The sequence below is a fragment of the Lissotriton vulgaris genome, chromosome 4_1 (genome assembly GCF_964263255.1).
Source record: "Lissotriton vulgaris chromosome 4_1, aLisVul1.2, whole genome shotgun sequence".
In the NCBI taxonomy this organism is placed as follows: Eukaryota; Metazoa; Chordata; class Amphibia; order Caudata; family Salamandridae; genus Lissotriton; species Lissotriton vulgaris.
Genome location: NC_141691.1, coordinates 98,611,833 through 98,632,822, shown reverse-complemented (window position 1 = coordinate 98,632,822; position 20,990 = coordinate 98,611,833). Strand labels below are relative to the sequence as shown.

The window sequence follows — 20,990 nt, the reverse complement described above, 5'->3', positions numbered from 1 at the left end:
CTGTAGAAACAACGTTCAAGAAGCATACCCACCATGCTCTCACAAGGGACTCAATCTTCCCACAGTGAAGATGTCTTTCGCCCCAGACGGCCCTCCAAATGCCAGTGCCAGAGGTTTGACCTCCTCTACAATAAAAGTAATGCCGCCCAACAGAGGTAACAAGCGCCTTGCTATTGCTTGGGCATCCTCATACATTTTGGATGATTTATATGAAAAGAGAGTTGAAGCTGTGGGGACAGGTTGATCTTACAGTGGTACCCTGCCTTGTTCTAGAAACGCCAATGTATACACTGACACATCCGCACAGCGTGCCACACAAATTCCGCTTGCATTTAACTGTGGATGCAGGTTTTTACAAGAAAACCCAGATTTTCTTAACATTCAATGCAAATCCAACAAACCTTCAATGGCGTCGAAGGGTTGTAGAGTCTATAGTGTCAGACCGAAAATAACCCTTCCCAACAATCAACCTCCTAACGCCAATCCCTGAATAGCACCAATGGCATTTGGTTGTCTATCCAAATCTGACAACCCGACTTAGGATAAAGAAAACTAAAGTAAGGACTCTGTACTTTGGTAGGCTCTTAGTCCAAGGCTGTACCACTCGAATAAGGATCAGTAACCCCTGAGTTGGTCAGGGTTGTTCTGCTGATGGACCACTAAGCAGGCTGGATTTGTTGACAAGTCTGTACTGGACAAGAGGGCACGCGCCCTTCAGTAAGTCACAGGAACTCAACCCGCACACCCCCCACAAACACAAACAACGGACATAATGCTGAACACCAAATGGCACATACAAGTTGCAAGCTAGACTGCACTTCGGTCCACTGCGAACCAATCGAGTTTGTGAAAACATTATTGATAGGGTATATATAAACGTAAAAACCTCGCCTAAGGGAGGCAACAAGAGAAGCTCGTCTTTACTAATACGAGTAGCAATTTGTAAATGTGTGACTAACTCTGCTCTTATTAACAGAATCTACTTTGCAAACTGCAGGCCCAAACCTGCCATCTCGCCAATCCAAGCATGGAATCAAAGTTTAGAAATGTTTCAAAGTATCTTACTGTTTTGGATAACTGATCCCACATACAAACGGGGTAAAATCCAAAAATGCACATTTCAAATTTGAGACGAGTACTGGCACGCAGTTTCAGAGAGGAATGCTTTTTCACTCCATGGACAATTTAGTTAGGGAACATAAGTCTGTTTTTCAATGTGCTTCTGTTCTTTTCCTTTCTCTTCATCTGCCTCCTGCCTTCGAATGGGCGCTGGTTCTTGGTCTGTCCAGCTGCTGGCATGGTCTCATATCTTCTTGGCAGCTCCAGCTCTGCCGCATAGCACACCGCTTTGGCTTAGCTGCTCTTAGCTGCTCTTAGCGATGCTCCCAGATGCTGCAAACCCCTACACACAAGGTGGTGCTCAGGCTAACCCGTGTCTCAAAGGGGTGTCCACAGCAGAACACAAGCCACTCTTAATGCTCATGTGCCAGGTTGAAGGACCTCTCAGCGCTCGACTGCAGGCTGAGATCAGCCCTTCGTTTGAGTACAACTTGAGTAACGTACTTATCCCGATCCAGTTCCATGCGTAGCAGGCTCCTTGTCGCTGCAGCAACCTTACTGGGCTCCAGAGCAAGAGATGGCGACCAGGCTGGGATCTGAGCTGTGCATCTACCCCATGAGAGAGCTTCATTCGCCTGGATCGAGGCACATTCTGGTCATATACATATATATGTAGGTTAACACAGGCCCAGGTCTTTTTTCTTGCCCCTGCTTTGGGTACTGTAGTTAACTTTCATTTTGTGATGACAATGTAGCAACCTTTCAAGGTACAGAAAAGTCACTCACACTATCTGTATAAATCATTTAACAACCTTTATGAAGCAGCGAAAAAGAGCTTCGGGCAAACTGGAAAATGGAAAGGAAACAAGCCACTCACAGCAACCAGATTTAACCGAAAATCACACCTTAGAAAGGACACACACAATATAAAGCACTGTGTGCATTCTGGGCACCTTATTTTTGCAGAGTAATCAATGCCAATAAACCATACAATATGCTAATTCGGACACCAATAATAAAGAAAAAAATAAAAACACAAAATGTGTAGGTAGTAAGAAATAAACAACCTAAATGCGACGTCCAGTAAACTGCTGCTACTGATGTAAGTGCAGAATATGGGGTGACCATGTTGACACCAGGACGGAATGAGACCCAGCTTATACCAGAGGGACACGGTGTCCAGGAAGTAAACAGCCTCTCAGATCCAGCATCGTGTGATCGTCGAGCCACCAGCCTAGAAAGGAGTTTTTACTGTATAAAGTCTGAAGAAAGCTACTGCAGGTAGTAAGTCTATTAAACCCACTCCGCGGATGAATCTTCCTTCAACGCCAACCTGCCCACCCCCAAGTCCGGGTGTCAAGTAGTCCGAAACATCTCTTTGAAAATCTTCAGAGCAGGCTTCAAGGCACTGCAGCATGGCAGGACAGTTTATGCGTAGAAGGCGGTGGGAGGAAAGGCACTGGTTGGGGACGGGCATCACAGACTGTGGAAAAAGATGGGCTTTACTCTTCCAGACAGGATCTTGGGGACCTGGACGGAGATCATCTCAGCCATCATCTCGGGGAAATCCACGCTGACCATCTGTGCCTTGGCGAAGAGGTCGAATGTAAACTGATGCAACTCTCTGGCGATCTGTGGAGACAGGAAGGTCAGATTGAGACAGGCCTCGAAAGGTAAGCCAATATCCACACCGAAAAGTCAATAAGGGCAGAATTCGTACTAGACACAATACCTGATCAAAAGTAAATACAAAGCCATATCTTTTTGGTTTTAGTTCCAAGTCAATGGTCAATTATTATCCAAGGTACACAACTTTCAGAGTTCCACAACTATGGGTCATACACAATGATGCATAAGGAGTTCTCTAGGCAGCTTTAAAGAAGCTAGGTGAGGAGAGGAACGAACCCATATATGTTATATTCATGTTTTGGGGACGCTGACCTAGCCTCTCCCGGGGGTGATGCTTTCCACAGAGCTTACATGTGTGTGCAGAGACGTACGAGGACCAGTTTTCGCAAGGGGTGATGAGGCATGATCATGTTATATTATCAGCATTCACAAGTATCTGAATAGGGATGCTAGGTACAAAATAGGGTTTTGGTCCAAAATGAGAGATGGTTCAAACAGGCACTGTGGATTTTTGGCCGCTGAAAAGCGAGAAAAGGATGGATTTACTCTTGAGAAGTTTACATTTCAGAGACCTCTAACATAAAAGGTCATCTTTACTCATTCTTGACACAGAAGTGAGGCGCAGAGCAAACTGCGGTATTTTAAGATTACAGTTCGTGAGGAATGGGCGATATTGTGATGCCACAGAGACAGTGAAACATAGTTTTTTATTTCAAGATTTCATATAACAAATAAAATCCTCTGCGCATTTACACTGAATGTAACTAAACTTAAGTCACGTAGTTAAAGTAACAGGTCTACCTTTAACTACCTTTTAGGGTTATTTAAAGATACTTGCTAAGTTACATGATTTCCATTTTTGCAGGCTGTGACATAAACAAGCACTGACGAAGCCCAATTGTCATGGCTTTAAAAGGCCAAACTATTGGCATCTTTGAGAGATCACACGTGAATGGGGGAGGCACAGGCAAAACAAGGGCAAGAGCAATGGAGTGTTGAATACCAAAAGAGCCCCCTGAGATACACAGCGGAAGACACTACTCATCCAATCAGAGCACTTTGACACCAACATGCTCCTGGGTGGGACAAGCACAAGCATAGAAAGGAAAGCCATCAAACCAAGAGCAGACGACTGAGAAAGCCAACAAAGACGTCCAATCATAATCAAGGGGCTGACCCAAAGCCTACTCTAAGTATTTTTGTATTAAAAACAATAGGCCTGCCTACTGGCACCCAAAGCTTTCTATAGCCAACACCCAAAAAAACTACAGAATAAAAAGTCCAAAAAGAAACCCACAGCAGACGATCATCTCTATCTACCGTTTATATTACATGCTGACCAACATAACAGCAAACATAGTTTGTGTTTTGTCCTTACTCATTTCTATGCTGTATACAAATGTAAATATTGTGTTATGCAAAATGTTGGGGAGTAATTGTAGACCTTTGTGTGTGTTGCCTTCAGCTGTCCTAGAAAGAAAATCACTTAATGAAGGAACGTCGCGGGCTACAACAACATGGAAGCTAGGAGTAGGGCCCCTTTCCTGAACACACTGCATTAGCGAAGTTAAGATGCACCCTCAAAGAAAAGTGCTAATTAATCAGAAGATGAAATGTACATTCTAAGGGGAGAACTTAAAAGACATTCGCAGCAAAACATACACAGGGGATACTTTAGACAGATGACCAATATTTCTGTAGAATTGTTAATAAAGCCTATTTGCACACACATCTTCACTTTGGGATCATTAAAAAAGATTTAAATCCAACAACATGTTATTAAGAAGGCAATATATTAATGTACGAGGTAAAACATTTTAACACACGGGGTAAAATATATTACCGCACCAGGCTGATTAGGAAATATAGCACGAGGTCGTATAGTACGCTAAGGCATGCAAACAGCAAACATTTCCTAAACAAATCATAGACAAGCAATTAAACTGCTAATGCGTCAGCAAAGTAAATACGTCAAAAAGGATACATTAGCTTCCACCTAACAATAGGACTACTTGAGCCCGATCTTCAGCAAAACGAGAATACAAATGGGAGAATGTAACCATCCACAAAATATATTTGTGTTGATGGATTTTCCATCTTAGGAGTGGTAAACCATGAAAAACACATCCAAACCAGTGGCTGGATAGGGCTGCCTGAAAGTCCACTCTCTCTGTGTACTTTGTTGAAGAATTGATGGCAGATGGTCTTTCAGGCAGCTAAAGCAGTCTGTGTGTGATTACCTAGCCTCCACAAGTGTATTTTGTGGTGCACCAGCCAGAGGGTGCACGTCTAGGCTATACTCATACACTGTTGATCGCTCACTCTATAGGTTGAATATAGGTGTCTGACCTCTTTCTGTTTGATGCTTCCCTCAACTAGCAGACATCCCGCCTCCCTCACCTTCTGAGTCTCTTATCATCTGTTCTTGCTGGGGTTCTCCATCCCGGTCTCCGGTGCCCTCATCCCTTTCAGTGCGATGTTCCTCTTCCCTACAGATGGCCCACTCAAAGTTCTGTTCTCGTGGTTCCTCTATGTCTATATGTAGACACCACCTGCCCCGTCCCTAGCAGCTCCCCAGCTTCACCAAGCTCTAGCTAGTAGGCGGAAACTCTGTCTAGATAGTATTAGCTGTAATTGTTTCCCAACTCCTTCCCAAAAGCAGCAGTTTGCTTTGGTTTGTGTTTTCTTAAACCATGTTGCTCTTTCTGATGACAAGATTCTCATTAGTTCAAGTGCCATGAACACTGTTGAATCTGTATATGGATCTCATGTGCAGAACGCTCCAGTGTCTTCATTATGTTACTTGCTTTACGTAGCCCGCTCCATCATAATCTCCTGCATGGTCTTGTTCTACTCGTGGACACATCCTATTGTGTACATGCCCTCTGGTTTACTAAGAAATGGGGAAGATCTGAACATGGACTAAGGATTTAGCGATGGTGTAAATCTGAGCAGGCATTTAAGATTGCAGACTGATGGTGAACAACACACTTTCAGGCTGCAGCAGGTGGATGGAAGCACAAGAGCACTCACTCGTACACCTTCACGCACAAACATACCTATCCCTCCATCCAAACACTTATCCATTCACGCAATCACTTGTTCATCTACCGAATCACCCATGGATCGTCCAGTCTCTGTTTAGTCATGCATCCATTAATGAGCTCGCACATTCACCCACCGATTCATCCGTGACTGGAGATCTTTACAGCATTGGTTAACTGAGGAGCTTTCTTGTCGGTGCCACTGATATACTTACTTCATGGGGCCACTTAGGCGCTTTCTTGTCAGTGCCGCTGATATACTTACTTCATGGAGCCACTGAGGCGCTTCCTTGTAGGTGCCACTGATATATTTACTTCATGGGGCCACTGAGGCGCTTTCTTGTCGGTGCCGCTGATATATTTACTACATGGGGCCACTTAGGCGCTTCCTTGTCGGTGCCACTGATATATTTACTTCATACGACCACTGAGGCGCATTGCTCCTTGAGGCCACATCCTCTTCCCAGAACCTGCAGCGCAGGCTGTCCCCGCCCCTTCCTGCTCTTCTGCATATTCACCTCTCTGCATCGTTTTTTTTAGCACTATGTTCACTAGCCCCGCTGCACACTGAGGCCACCAAGGTTTGACAGTGGCTGCTTTCTGTCCACATCACAGTTTCCACCCTCTGCACAGTCTCCCAATGCCCCTTCCTGCATTTCTTCCCTGGAAACAGGACATCATTCCTTGCCAGGACATTGTGTCAGTGACACCATGATTTTCTTCCATGTACAATGGATGTCAATCATCACTTACCGGCTGAACGGAGTCCAACAGCTTAGTTAACTGGTAAAAGCGGCGAGAGCTGGAGGCGGGATTGGATCTCTTGCAGGCAATCACTCTGTCAAGCTCCTTGATGTAGTTCAATCGCAACTCATCAAAGCATTTCTGATTCTTCAGGCCTTCCACAGGAACTGGAAACCAAAAACAAAGGGAAAAGATGCAGAGGTGATTCGGGCACAAGTCAAGGGTGGACGCTGGTGGTCAGAGCCCCCCCACTATTTTCAGGAAGGGTACTCTGTTACCGTGCTTAATTTGTTAAAAACACACATGAGTGCCAGGGCCCAAATATTACTCAGAGGACACTGCAGCTTGCACCGCCCACTGCCCCTGCCTACACTGCCAACTGCAAGCACAAGTGCTATCTACTAACCATCACACTTCAAAAACTGATCATTTGGACTATTCCAGGTCAACCAAAGTAGTGAGAACGGCCTGGACTGCCCTGGCATTATTGTTTTTTGAAGGTAAATACACATTTTAAGTAATCTTCATATGGTCTCTGCTCATAAATAGGCAAACAGCACCACCATACGGTCAGCAGTCACAAATAAGTGCTGATGTTTATCATTAAGTAAGGGTTCCGAGCACTGGCAAACATCGGCACAAATTAACCACTGCCTTGTTCCCCTATAAGAGGCCGAGAGAGGTGTCACTGTGTGCCTCCACACTGCAGCTGCTTGCATTTACAAACACTGTGCACGAGTAACCTGGCCTAGAGGGGTTTTTGACCCCTCTTCCCTTTAGTAGCATCCCTCTTATGTTTGCGAGGGTCCGAGCAGAGGGCTTTGTTTGAATATCTTATCAGCGAAGTATCAGGGGACTTGACATCCTCAATCCTTCAGAACTGCAAATATGCAGCGCTTTTGTGCTTTGAAGCTGAGCACAAAATCAACAGAAAGCAAAGACGCATGAACAGCAAGCTTTACTGTTAAAAAACACACTCCAAGCACATTTTGTTAACTCTCTAGACACAGTTTAAAATGTACAACACGTTTGCTTACAATAGTGTCTATTTCAGCCATTTCTAAGCTCAATTACACACTGGGAAGTGGAAAACATATATTCTAGTTATAATAAAATGTAAAACAAACCAAAACATGTTCTTTTCACGTTTTTGCATGATTATATTATCTTGTTGTATTTGTAAAGTCTACCCGTTCCACATTATAAGTAAACATATTATAAAGACGTACATTGTAAAGGCGCGAAACTATTTACTGAGGTAACTGCTTGAGGTGCCATTGTGATTTTCATACACTATGTAACTCCCCAACCACTATTTTTCTTAGGACCTTGTAAGCTATGCTGGCATCAACCAAAGTCCAGCACTTGCCTTTTTCAATGATTTTATTGTTGCGGTTACCAAAAAACATTTACAGCAGTGGATGACCATGTAATCAAACAGATCAGTTGTCCGCCCTTCCAAAACTACAATCATTATATTTTACGTGCAAGAGGATTTCACCTAACAAACCAGAAATAGGGGCCATGAATTTAGAATGGGCCCGTGTTTACACCGAGGAGGGGCATGTGAGAAGAAAGGTGGGGTCTTACAGGACATCTAAAAACGGAAACTAGCCCCCTAACAAGCACTCTAATGATGGACTCCAGGTCCCCACTGTGGCTCCCATGACTAGGCCTCAAACCAGGCCAGCTCTACTCTATGGCTGTCTGCTATGACCAGGAAACTTTGAAGGTACTTTGATGTGGCTCAGTGCTCTACCCTTGGTGCCATGTTCCACCGACCAGTCAACTACCCAGGTCCGAGGGTGTTTAGAACTTCATCTCTAGCGGTTAACGGTCAATATTTCAGTGTAGGTGATCACAAATCAATTCTGCTCATCACCAAAGCCCTACATTTGGAAGCAATTCGAGATATCAAAAGAATTCTATGCAACACTTTGTCGGATTGTCTAGTCCAGGCATCCAGTCTGAGCGGGATCCAATGAAAACTCAAAGGTCCTATTCAATACTCAAGTCCGTTGTCTTTTGAGGAAGATCTTGCCAACTTAAGGGCGATAAAATCTGCCGAGCATGTAGATCGGGAAATGGTAACAAAAATGTACTGTTGGCTTGATGGATCTTGAAACTTTTTCCCTCTGCAACAGCTGTCCAGGGCCACTAGCTGGTGCTATACCATGTCAGACGCAGTTTCATCTTCCCCGGATATGACGTCATGAAGGTATATTTGTTGCTGACTGGTGTGACAGCTTCAGTTCCGAGAATTTTCTACACTCCCCAATGAGCTGTGCAGAGAGGAAGCAAGACAGCACTAGTGACAGCGATGATTACCGTATTAAATAAGTTTAAACACCTTGGGATCTTATTCACCATGTGCTATGGGGTCTTTATTTCTTCAGAATGCTTAAGTCATGATGTGAATTTAAAATGTTTGTAGGGTGAAGTAGAATCTTGCGGAGAGCTTGAGACGGTTGGCTTGTGAGGAATTTGCCTGTCTGCTCCCTGTTTTCAGTGTAGCCCTTTAAAATTTAGAAAAGCATTTCGCTCCAAGGTTTGCATAGGAGTAACAAGTTATCAGTTTAAAAAAAACTTAAGCATGAATCCATTAATGATTATGTCAGCGAGTTAAGAAAGCTAGCAACCGCTTGTGTATTTGGAGGTTTGCAGGAAGATCTAATAAGGGGGCAGATGATGTTGCATGTAAACCTTCAATCCAAGAACCTCTGTGGGTGAATTGTGATGTATGTTTAAATGATATATGGGCAATCGTTCGAAGAACAAAAACGTATAGTAGGTGTGCTAATGCTTTGAAACCTGAAGGAAAATAATCCAACATTGTGTCAAAGATTAAAGGTAATTCTAAGTAAAAAAGGAAGGGGGAATTTTAAAGCTTGCAATCCCACTTAAGGAACCTACTAGGTGTTACAGGTGGGACAATTTAGACCATTTGCCACTTTATGTCCGGTCAGAAAGTAAAGTGTAGCAACTATGGAGTTAGGGGCAATACACTGAGGTTTGCAGAAGAAAGTCCAAGAAAGTAAAGAGTGTAAATGGCTGTGAGAATGAGCAGGAAGATTCTGCAGGGAGTGAGGTGGATACTGTTGAGTGCATTTCAAAATTGAAGATACTCATTTTAAATATTAAGGATGGATGTTTGCTAGTTGGTAATAAACCGGAGTGTTGGTTTAAGTTGGTGGTGTGCACCTTAAGTGTTTTGCAGAATTAGGGTCACCCTATACTATTGTGCTCTGGAGGAACACATTCCCAAGTGAGGTAGGAAGAAATGATTTGCCACAGATATACAACCAGAAGGGTACGATGGTAAGAAGATTGATATAAGGGTTTCCGATGGTTCAAGTTGGAAGTAAAAAATCTCCATGCATATGGAAAATTGTAAGTTGTCAAAAAGGGTCTGTCTATTTTAGGTTGGCGTGATCAGAAAAATCTTCACATTATTTTTTATCAAAATCCCCAAATCCAACGACCAGCTGAACCACTGCATGTACGTCCACCAACCTTCCAGAAACCTTTGCTCCACCTCCCTCGCCCTAGAACAGACACCGCGCATCTGCAGTAGCCACAGCAGAGAACACTCCTTCTCTCACCTCGCAAAGTACTGGAAGCCCCTTCCCCGCCACATCCGAACATCACCCTCACAGACCGACTTCAGAAATAAACTCAATACCTGGCTCTTTGACTGAGCCCAGCAATACAGTGCCTGGATACCCTCATCGAGTGATAAGCAGCACTTTTTTTTGGAGAAGTGCTAAGGATTCTGGGATCACGTGGGTTAACAACTGAATATTCAAAATGCTTATTTGCGGAAACTAGGAATAAAACCTAAACCATTCTTGGTGAATGCTATACAAAATGCATCAGCTCATAGCACCAAGGAGGAAGAAAGGCCATTTATTGGACTAGCTGAATTCTGTTCAAAATATATACCAATTTTACAGCCAAAAAATAAAACATCTGTCAATTGCTTACAAATAAGTGTAAATTCGAATGGACGACTAAGTGTGAAACAAATTTTCAGGATGTAAAATACTGCATTGCTAATGTAGCATAACTTGAAGGTTTGGGTCCTAATGTTCCTTGTGCAATAACAACTGACACAAGTTATAAAGGATTAGGAGCTGTTCTTACTCAGGTTGTGCAAGATGGAAAAGAGAGTGTAACTGTGTATGCATCAAGATCTGTGTTTCCTACTCCTATGGAATAAAGGTATTCTGTTAAAAAAAAAGAGACCCTGGCATAGGGAAGTTGTTTTACACTGAGGTGGGATCACAAAGCTTTGGTTAAGATTTTGACTCGTAAGGAACTATTAATACTTCTGCTAGATTAGCCATGCTATCAGTGAAACTACAAGAATACAATTATAAAGTGGAAAATAACCAGGCAAAGAGAATGCCATAACTGATTTTCTTTAAAGCATGCCTAAGCAGTTGGCTGTGTATGAAGACGAAGTTTGGAATGATCTTCAAGATGCATATGTACATGATTCTGGAAATTCTAGATTTAAGAAAGAATTGTGGGAACATGAATATAAGAAAGATAGTGTGTTATTTCAGGGTACAGAATATCTTCGTAAAATATGGTCACACAAATCGACATTGTAAGTAAAACTGAAGCCATTTTGCAAAGTACGAACGGGTCTGTGAGTGCAAGGGGGGTATATTTGGAGAGGTTAAATAGTTCTACTCCCGAAAAGTCTGATGGTAGAGCTCTGTCATTAAAGCCATTTTGGAAAAGTCAGAACAAAGCAGATTGTAAAAACTTCATTTTGGGGCCAGGTATGGATATTGAAATTGAGAGGGCTGTACAACAGTGTTCCACGTGTAAGAATGGTGACACAACTTTAGGAACATTAAAACCTGCTATGTGCATGTTACCCATACCAAAGTCACCTTGGCATTCTGTTGTGATTGATACAATGGGTCAAATAGAAGAAATGCAAAACATGTATTAATGGATGTGTTCTATAGGTGGCCAGTGGTCAAAGTTGTGCAGAGAGTGGATACAGATGCTCTTTTGTGGAACAGATTTTTTTAATAGAAGTAATTCCTACAAAGCTGTTAAGTTATAATGGGCTATAGTCTATGTTCAACAAGGCAAATGATTATATTGACAGACTAGGCATTAAACACAGTACAACATCTTTATACAATCCAAACAGTGATGGTATAGTGGAGCGCGTTAATAGAGTAATCAAGAACTTCATTCAACTGTCTGCTACAAGGGGTAGTGACTGGGAGACACAATTGGAAAAAAAACTGTATGGGTGTCCATTTGTAAGGCCACAGGACACACTCCATTTGTTCTGATGCATGGGAGAAACCCTAGGACTAAATATAACCCAGGGTGGTTATTTGAATTCAGTGTGGTAAATTGGTCAAAGGATGAAGTATAGGGATTGAACTAAGGATTGTCAAATTTAGGTGGGTTTAATGAGTGACAGTTAAAAAATCTGGTAGGGTCCCGAAAGGTAAAAGTACGTTTTATGAACCAATGGAAGTTGTGGAGGAATTAACTAATGTGGTGCGTCCGACAGATGGAAGAGTTTGAGAACTTCAAAATGCTCGGCACCTTACACATCTGTATATGAATCTGCTTATGGCTCTGGCAATGATGTGATAGATGACATTATTATGAACCACAGCTGAGTGTCTGAATATAACAGAGTGTAAGAGACATTGATAAAAAATGCCTGATTTGTCAAATCTCAATGCAGACAGGTCAAATGATGCTTAGTGTATGGATACAACTTGTGTTGGTATGGGTGCCTCTGGTAAATAAAGTCCTACGGTACTAAAACCTCAAAGATTCCAGGGATTAATACGCCAGAGGTTTGAAAAAGCACGATGATGACAATATTGAACAACCTATGGACTCAAAACGACAAAGGAAAACACTTGTATGGTTAAAGGATTATAGTTCTGAAAATTTTCCATTGTAGTCAGGATTTTCTACTTGTTTTTTTTTGGGAGATGGAGAAGGAATGGGGTTCTTGAACATACAATTGTAATGTTCTTTGTTGGTTAGATGCAGATTATATTTGCAAGACATGTTAAGTTTTCTTTTTGTTTAGAAAGTGGGATGTGTTATGGGTCTTGATTTCTTTAGAATGTTTGTAGGGTGAAGTAGAATCTTGCGGAGAGCGTGAGACGGTTGGCTTGTGAAGACGCTTGCCTGTCTGCTCTCTTATTGTTTTGAAATAAATGTATTGATGTAACCTACACGCTGTGGACCTTAATGCATAACACCATGCCACTAACTAATGGAGGAAGGAGGATGGGGAGGAATCAGCTGATAGACATAGTATGTGTGAAAAATAATGTTACTGAAGGTAAGTGCTGAGACAGGAATGTCCCCTACTTGGTGTACAGATGGCCCCCTGTCCTGCGTGGCTGACTGCAAGAATCTGGTGCCATGCTATCTAATCTGTGAATAAAGGCCTAGGCATGCCCTTGATGTACGGATGGTCCAAGACATACAGTGACGCACCAAGCAAATCCTTTGTGGGTACAAGTGAATTACTTTGTGATTTGTGGGGGTATTTATAAAGCGCATCGGTCGCTCCGGAAGGAGCATCATGGCGCTGAATTTCCAGGTAGAGGATCGAAACACTTCGTAGTGGCTGTGGGAGTTAGATGGCTGCCTTGGTGTAGTCATCCGGAAGGTTAAAAATCCAAGTTTTTAGCAGTTTTCTGAAGGGTTTTTCTTGAGTTTGGTGTCTCAGATTTTTGGGCATGAGGTTCCAGGCTTTAGTGGCCAAGAAGCTTAGGGTTTTTCCACCTTTTGTCTTCATATTGAACCTGACTGGAAGGATGAGGTTGTCATGGGAGGAACGGAGGGATCTACTCGGGTTGTAGTGGGGGAAGCGTCTGGTAAGGTATTTAGGGCCGGATTTATTAAAAGCCCGGAAGGCGACAATCAGCATCTTAAAAAATATTCTCTTGTGAAGTGGGAGCCAGTACAGGGATCTTAAAGCTGCGGATATTGATGATTTTCTGGGCAGCTTTAGAACCAGTCGGGCTGCGGTGTGAAGTACACTTTGGAGCTTGTTGAGTGTAGCCTTTTTTGCTCCAGCAAGGAGACCATTACAGTAGTCCAAGCGTGAGATTATTAGGGCCACTGTTACGGTTTTCCTGGAGCCTAGCGGTAAAAAGTCGAAGAATTTTTTTTAGAGATTTTATCATTCCGAAGCATCGGCCCGCTACAGTCCTGGCGTGTTGGTCGAAGGATAAGTCTGTATCGAACAGGACACCAAGATTCCTTGCAGTTGTTACGATCTGGGGGGGGCAGCTGAGTCTTCCGGCCACCATTACTGTATATGCGCAGGTTCACACGCATAGCACAGTGGTGGCAGCATATAGTACTTATAGTATGATAAGACCTTTTACCTGTGCCATGTGAATGGGAGCCTACTGGACTATTCACCTAAAGTTAGGCTGCTAACAGTGAACCCAGAATTCTAGCTTCAAGATCCGGAGCGCCTGGTTGTATGAAAGAATGTTAGTGAATTCTGGTATGTATTGGGAGTGCTCAATGGACCAGAGCGACAACGGATTGTGGGTTCTATTTAAGAAGCTGGTGACCTGTGCACGTACAGAAGATGGAGGGGAGGTTGCTTTCCCAGACAGCCGAAGTGTACTGCTGTCATTCGGCAGATTGAAGAGAGAGAGGGAATCCAGACACTGAAGTGATAAAAGAGAACACAGGTTTTCTCTTACAACTTTGATTAGGTCCTTTTTGCTACATAGGGCAGCTGATTAGACTTCCTGAACTTGCCATTTGGTAAATGGAACTGCAATTTCTGTGTCAGGGTGTGAAGGGTCCTTTAGAAAGGAAGCTTCACTTTGTCTTTCTTCCTGGTCACTATCAAGCATGGCTGTGGATAGTTGTACACAATTGGGTTACTGGTTGTGGGGGTTAAACCCTTATCATGCAGCAACCACAATTCTTCTCAGGATGAAGTCACAAGAAAACCCTAAATTAACCTGTGCTTAACCTCTTAATTCGGAGACAATATGTAAAGTATTTAGTGAAAACATGCCAAAAAAGCCCACAACAGGATTGGAAAATTAGAGGAACTTTTAATAAATAAGACAAGACATAACAACAAAAATCCAATCAGTCGAATCAGAGATAATCAAGTTGAAAGATTTTAGTAAAAATAGCACCAAAAGACATAAAGCGGCAACTGTTTATAACTGGTCATGCCGGACCGTGACAAAGTCACAAATTCAGGCCCACCAGGATGGAGAGCGGGCCGGTTACAGGGACCCATTCAGGCTTGCTGTAAGAGTACCTTAAATACTGGTTTGTGGAGTGTTGTGAGGATCCGTGCTGATGATGTGTTACACAGGGGAAGCAATGCGTCAGTTCCGAGATGAGGCGAAGGTGTGGTGCAAGGTCCTGCTGTGTCACTGTTGAAGACCCTGTCGATGAGAGCTTGCATTGCAAAGTCTATGGTCGAATATGTTTTGTGCAGGCGGGGCGATGGGCCTGTCAAGAGAAGCTGCAAGGTTGCTATAAAGGATGCGGCGGTGTCGTCGAGCCTGCCATCGATGTGACGGCCTGTGCGGAGGATGTGTCAAGCCGGTTCCGATGCGGTGACGGGCTGCGATGCAGGTCTTTGCGGTGGTTCCGATCCACTCAGCAGTGACGATACATCGGTTTTGCTCGGAGTTACGCCGAGCAGCAGAGGAGATAGGTAAGTTCTCAGGGATGGATTGGGAACCAAAACCGGCACTGTCAAAGTGCTCTGCCGGCCCCTAACCCTCCCCACCCCCTCCCTGGTGGGGGGAAGGGGGGTTGGGATGTAGGGTTTTGGGTGCCGCTGAGCTCTTTGCCTGGGCCGGTTTTTGGGCAATTTTGTTACAGGGCCGATTTTGCAAGCCCTGTAACAAAACCGGCCCCAGGGCCCCAAACTGGCCCCCCACCCATGTGGCGCACGGGGGATTGTAGCTTCCTAGAATAGTTCTGGGGGGATGGGGGGCGGGGTCGAGGGAGGGTAGGGTTGTGGGTGCCGCCGAGCTCTTTGCCTGGGCCGGTTTTCGGGCAATTTTGTTACAGGGCCAATTTTGCAAGCCCTGTAACAAAAGCGCCCCCCAGGGGCCCCAAACTGGCCCCCCACCCGTGCGGCGCACCGGGGATTGTAGCTTTCTAGAATAGTTCAATCCAACGTTACCATTAAAGAGGATTTATCATCACCATTCCAAGATATGAAACATGATGCAGCTACTCCTTTCTAATCAGGAATTACAGCTTAAGAGTGTTTTGAGGAATTCCCAATGCTAGTCTATGAGAGGAGTAGGCCTCAGAGTAGTAAAACGAACTTAGCTGTTTGTCACTAACAGGACATGTAAAACCTACAAATACATGTCTTACACAGCACACTGCTGTTAGGGCTACATAGGGCCGACCTTAGGAGAGACTTATATGTGTAATAAAAGGGGATTTTAGGAATTGGGAAGTGGTTTTAAATGCTAAGTCGTTCACACACAGGCCCTACAATGGCAGGCCTGAGACAGGTTTGAAGGGCTAATTGTGTGGGTGACACAACCAGTGATGCTGGCCCACTAGTAGCATTTAGATTACAGGCCCTAGGTAGATGGTATACCACTTTACAAGGGACTTACAGTTAAACTAAATATGCCAATCAGGTATACACCATTGTCACTGTGTTTAGGGGAGAAGCACATGCACTTTGGCACTGGATGTCACCATGTTTAGAGTAGAAGCACATGCACCTAAGCACTGGTTAGTAATGGTAAAGGGCTCAGAGTCCTAAGTTCAGAGAAAAGATACCGCCAAAAGTGGGGGTAGGGAGGCAAAAGGTTGCTGGAAGACCACCCATAGGATGGCAGGTCTGACAGAGACTTCATGTGAAATTCCTGTAGATTCTTCACCTTATGAGTAGTAAAGTAACATCCTTCATGAGATAGGACGGAGTAGTGCAGATTAACCATGGAAGTTATTCCGGACAGCCCTGCAAAGTATATGCATAAAACAACAAGGAGATGGATACAATGCTCGAATGAATCTCAGCCATTGGCAATCATTGGAGCAGCATTTATGTCCATCATTTTTCACCCACCAGTCCACCCCAGGCAGAGGCCCACCTCAAACAATCAGTCTTGGGAACAGTCCATCCTGAACTGCTATGCGAGTGCTCCACCAGAAGGGAATACATGCAAACACAAACTGTTTTGGCTTATTTAGGCCTTTACCATAGGGTGCAACTTGAATACTATGGTGCACTGAGTACGGAAATCACATCTTGGCATACCCGTCACACTAAGGGCATCAACTGCAACAAATAATGAGATGATGGAATTAATCCCAGCTTCTAGCTTTTTAGCCCGTTGTGTCAGGACTTTTCAACTTCTGTTCTGGAGAAAGCATTTTGGTTTGATTTAGCAGATAATATTTTTACCACATGACTCTTTAGTGACCGGTGCAAGGAAAATTATTTTTAAATAGGCGAGCACAGGTTTATGGCCCTGTGCAATCTATTTGTGGACTACTGGGCTTCTCCAGGGCAGCAAAAACTGACTCCAAAAGAGACACTGAGAGGGAAAAGAGAATCTGAACGTATCAAGTCTTCTACTGCTATTTGTACCAAAGAGGTAAAAGAACAGACGCCCCATCTCGCTCCTTCCTTTTCCTGCCAAAGTCATTGAGAAGACCGTCATCAAACAGCTGGCCGCCTTCCTCGAGACGAATGGATCCCTCGACCACTCGCAGTCCGGCTTCCGGGCCAACCACAGCACCGAAACCGCCCTCATCGCAGCCACCGACGACATCCGAGCCCTGCTTGACAACGGGGAAACAGCGGCCCTCATCCTCCTGGACCTCTCCGCAGAGTTCGACACGATCTGCCACCGCACCCTAGTGCAGCGCCTCAACAACATCGGAATCCAGGAGAAGGCACTGGAGTGGATCATCTCCTTCCTCGCCGGAAGAACTCATCTCCTTCCTCGCCGGAAGAACACAGAGAGTCCGCCTCCCCCCGTTCAGATCCGAGGCCACCGAAGTCATCTGCGGCGTACCACAAGGATCATCGCTCAGCCCCACGCTGTTCAACGTCTACATGAGCCCCCTCGCGGCCATCGCACGCCAACACAACCTCAACATCATCTCCTACGCCGACGACACCCAGCTGATCCTCTCCCTCACCAACGACCCCGCCACCGCCAGGACCAACCTACACGAAGGGATGAAAGACATAGCCGAGTGGATGATGAACAGCCGCCTAAAACTGAACTCAGATAAGACGAAAGTCCTCATCCTGGGATCTTCACCCTCCGCCTGGGATGACTCCTGGTGGCTCCCCGCCCTGGGCAGCGCATCCAAACCAACGGACCACGCACGCAACCTGGGCTTCATCCTGGACTTCTCCCTCTCGATGACCAGACAAGCCAACGTCGTCTCCTCGTCATGCTTCAACATCCTACGCATGCTACGTAAGATCTTCCGGTGGATCCCCACGGAAACCAGGAAGACGGTCACCCAGGCCCTCGTCACCAGCCGACTGGACTACGGTAACTCCCTCTACGCCGGAACCACAGCCAAACTTCAGAAAAGACTCCAGCGCATTCAGAACGCCTCCGCACGACTCATCCTGGACATCCCCGACACAGCCACATCTCCGGACACCTGAGAGACCTGCACTGACTCCCCGTCAGCAAGAGAATCACGTTCCGACTCCTCACCCACGCGCACAAAGCTCTCCACAACCAAGGCACCAGATACCTCAACGACCGCCTGACCTTCTACATCCCCACCCGCCAGCTACGATCGATCAGCCACGCCCTCGCCGCCATTCCCCGCATCCGAAGAGCCACAACGGGAGGAAGATCCTTCTCCTACCTGGCTGCCAAGACGTGGTACTCCCTCCCCATCCACCTCCGCCTGACCCAAGACCATCTCTCCTTCTGGAAGCAACTCAAGACCTGGCTGTTCGAGCAGTAGCGGACCCCCCTCCCCCAAGCACCTTGAGACCCTCCGGGTGAGTAGCGCGCTATACAAATGCTGTGATTGATTGATTGATTGATTGAAGGAAGTCCAGATGTTTACAGGATGTCACGTTCTGGAAAGGTGTTGCGATTACTAGTGGTCCGTGATCATCCTCCTCACCCTTCCCAGTGTGTTTGGCTTTCCAAAAAGCCATCAAGGCATCCTGCAGTTCCTCCTTCCAGGCAGAATTCTTCATATGAAGACCAAGATCCTTGCAGAACTGGTTGAAATCACTTACAGTATAGGAATACAAGTTCCCAAAACTAAATGCAGTTTCTACTGCAACTTCTGGGTAATCCATGTGAGACATGATTGACTTTCAAGGGTTGTCACCAAAAAAAACGCAGAACAAGAAACGGTATGTGGTTGCGTACTGGTCTTAGTGCAGAGTTTGTAGTGCAACAATGAGTCACTGTGGTACTGCGTAAACGCAAGTCCTATCCTCACCGCAGATCACCAATGTTAGAAATGGGCCTTCTGGTTGGCTAGGGTATGCACCTAAGCCAGTCAGAACCCACCACTCTAGTCAGGGTAAGGGAGTTACACAACCAAAATCCCCATATCTAACAGTAAGTCAGATAGATTATGTGCAACTATGCTAGAGGGTGGAAAGAGGTTCTCTGCTTCTGAAACATCTTCCTTGTTGCACCATTTATCCTGATTGGCCATCTCCAATGCATCTGAGTCCAATTCAGACTTTTTCACAATATAGGCTAATCTCTGTGCCTTAGAGCGGGATTATGGCAAGAGTTTGACAGTTAAACAGGTCTGAACCTTCTCCTTTCCTACTGAGATGATATCAGCCGACTTCAAAGGTTTCAAAAGTGGTGCCAAAATCCGATGTCTGGGATGCGTCTGTAACAGTGAATGGGTTGGTGTGGGATCATGTGGCATTGGGCCCAGAGTATTTAAAGCTGGAGAACCTGTGGCATCTTATCCCTTCTTGGGGTATATCCCAGAAGGTTGAGAGGTCACCTCCAAGATCTCCAACATGGTCACCCGAAGGCCTATGCAAGGTCCTTAGAGTGAGGCAGAATCTCAACTTGACCATTTTTAGATCCGGATCAAGTACAAAGATAATGAAGAGTTCAGCGTATGGGATTGGCTCTGCCAAGACTCTGAACTGTCCAGAACGCAGGACTGTTTTATCTAACAAGAAGATGAGGTTTGCGCTTTAATCAGAAGACACTTGGGGTGACTTGGCCTTGCAAGGTAACTCATAGGGAATGCTTTGGGATATCCTCAAATGACCTGGTTAAAATATTTGCTTCTTACTCCCTGATGGCCTTCAGATGCACTGGGGAGCAACAGTCACAGGAAAGGGGGTCATGGTTAGACCAAAGACACCACACACAGATGTCTTGTGGAGCCAATAAAAACATTCTTACTGTGACACCATGAAAAGGACTTGAACCCTAGATCCTAGAATGTACAATTAGACCACAACACTGAACAAATACTGCAGAATTTCATTGGTGAGACCCTGAGAGACAGGAACTGACGCCAGTGCTATAGTCAGTGCCGATATGTTCCATGATAATGTCACATTTGGGTTGATAAAGCTGTCGCTCAAGCTGGACGGCCTCACCTGGTGCCTCTGGAGAGCTCATAATGAAGCGTTTGTGATCCAATCTGGTGCCTGGGGAATATTGATAAGGTGGGGAATCAAATGAAAGAAGTATCCATTAGAAAGACATTTTTGAGACTATGCTTTCTTATGATTTCTATGTTTGAGTGATACGTATGAAAAGCCTTTCAAGCTCCAAACAACTTTGGAGAGATTCACTTTTATAAAGCAGAACTGATAACAGACTACACTTGTTCTGCGCTGACAGCACAATGTTTATTTTTGTTGAGACCAAAGCTGTCACTTTCACGCTTCATGACAGATTGCTGAAATGTCTACTCGATTTCCTACATTCATAAAGGAGGTTACAGGATGCCTAGAGGGCTCTTAACGAGAAAAAAGCAAATGCTGATTCGCATACAGAGATTTCTAGCTCAGCAAAATGTATGCATTGGAAAAGTCATGCAAAAAGCACGAACGCCTGATGAGGGGAGGAATGGGACAAGAGTATTATTATATTTGTTAAGAAGAGGATCTATCTCCTCGGCTGTATCAGTTAAACATATTTAACTTATCTGTGAATTTACTCCTGATCTTTTTTACTTTGCATATTTTGGGAAATGGTTTTACTTGGAATCATTTTCATTATTTAAAAATGCATTATTTGATCTTGAGCTGAACAAGTGCTGCAGTGTGCCCTGGTCCTGACTCCTCGTCTTGAAGTGCTGCAGTGTGCCCTGGTCCTGACTCCTCGTCTTGAAGTGCTGCGGTGTGCCCTGGTCCTGACTCCTCGTCTTGAAGTGCTGCGGTGTGCCCTGGTCCTGACTCCTCGTCTTGAAGTGCTGCTGTGTGCCCTGGTCCTGACTCCTCGTCTTGAAGTGCTGCGGTGTGCCCTGGTCCTGACTCCTCGTCTTGAAGTGCTGCAG

At 44.8% G+C, this 20,990-nt stretch overlaps 1 protein-coding gene across 1 annotated transcript in view; it reads right to left on the bottom strand.

The window, feature by feature from the left end:
* Positions 1-1,858: 1,858 nt before the first annotated feature.
* Positions 1,859-20,990, bottom strand: part of AR (androgen receptor) — a 521,176-nt gene continuing 502,044 nt past the window's right edge. Inside the window, exons 7-8 of the mRNA XM_086918350.1 lie at positions 6,486-6,643; positions 1,859-2,691 (exon numbers count right to left, since the gene is read on the bottom strand). Of these exons, the coding sequence (XP_086774476.1) occupies positions 2,536-2,691; positions 6,486-6,643 (314 nt within the window). The 3' untranslated portion in view covers positions 1,859-2,535. The remainder of the gene's footprint in view (positions 2,692-6,485; positions 6,644-20,990) is intronic.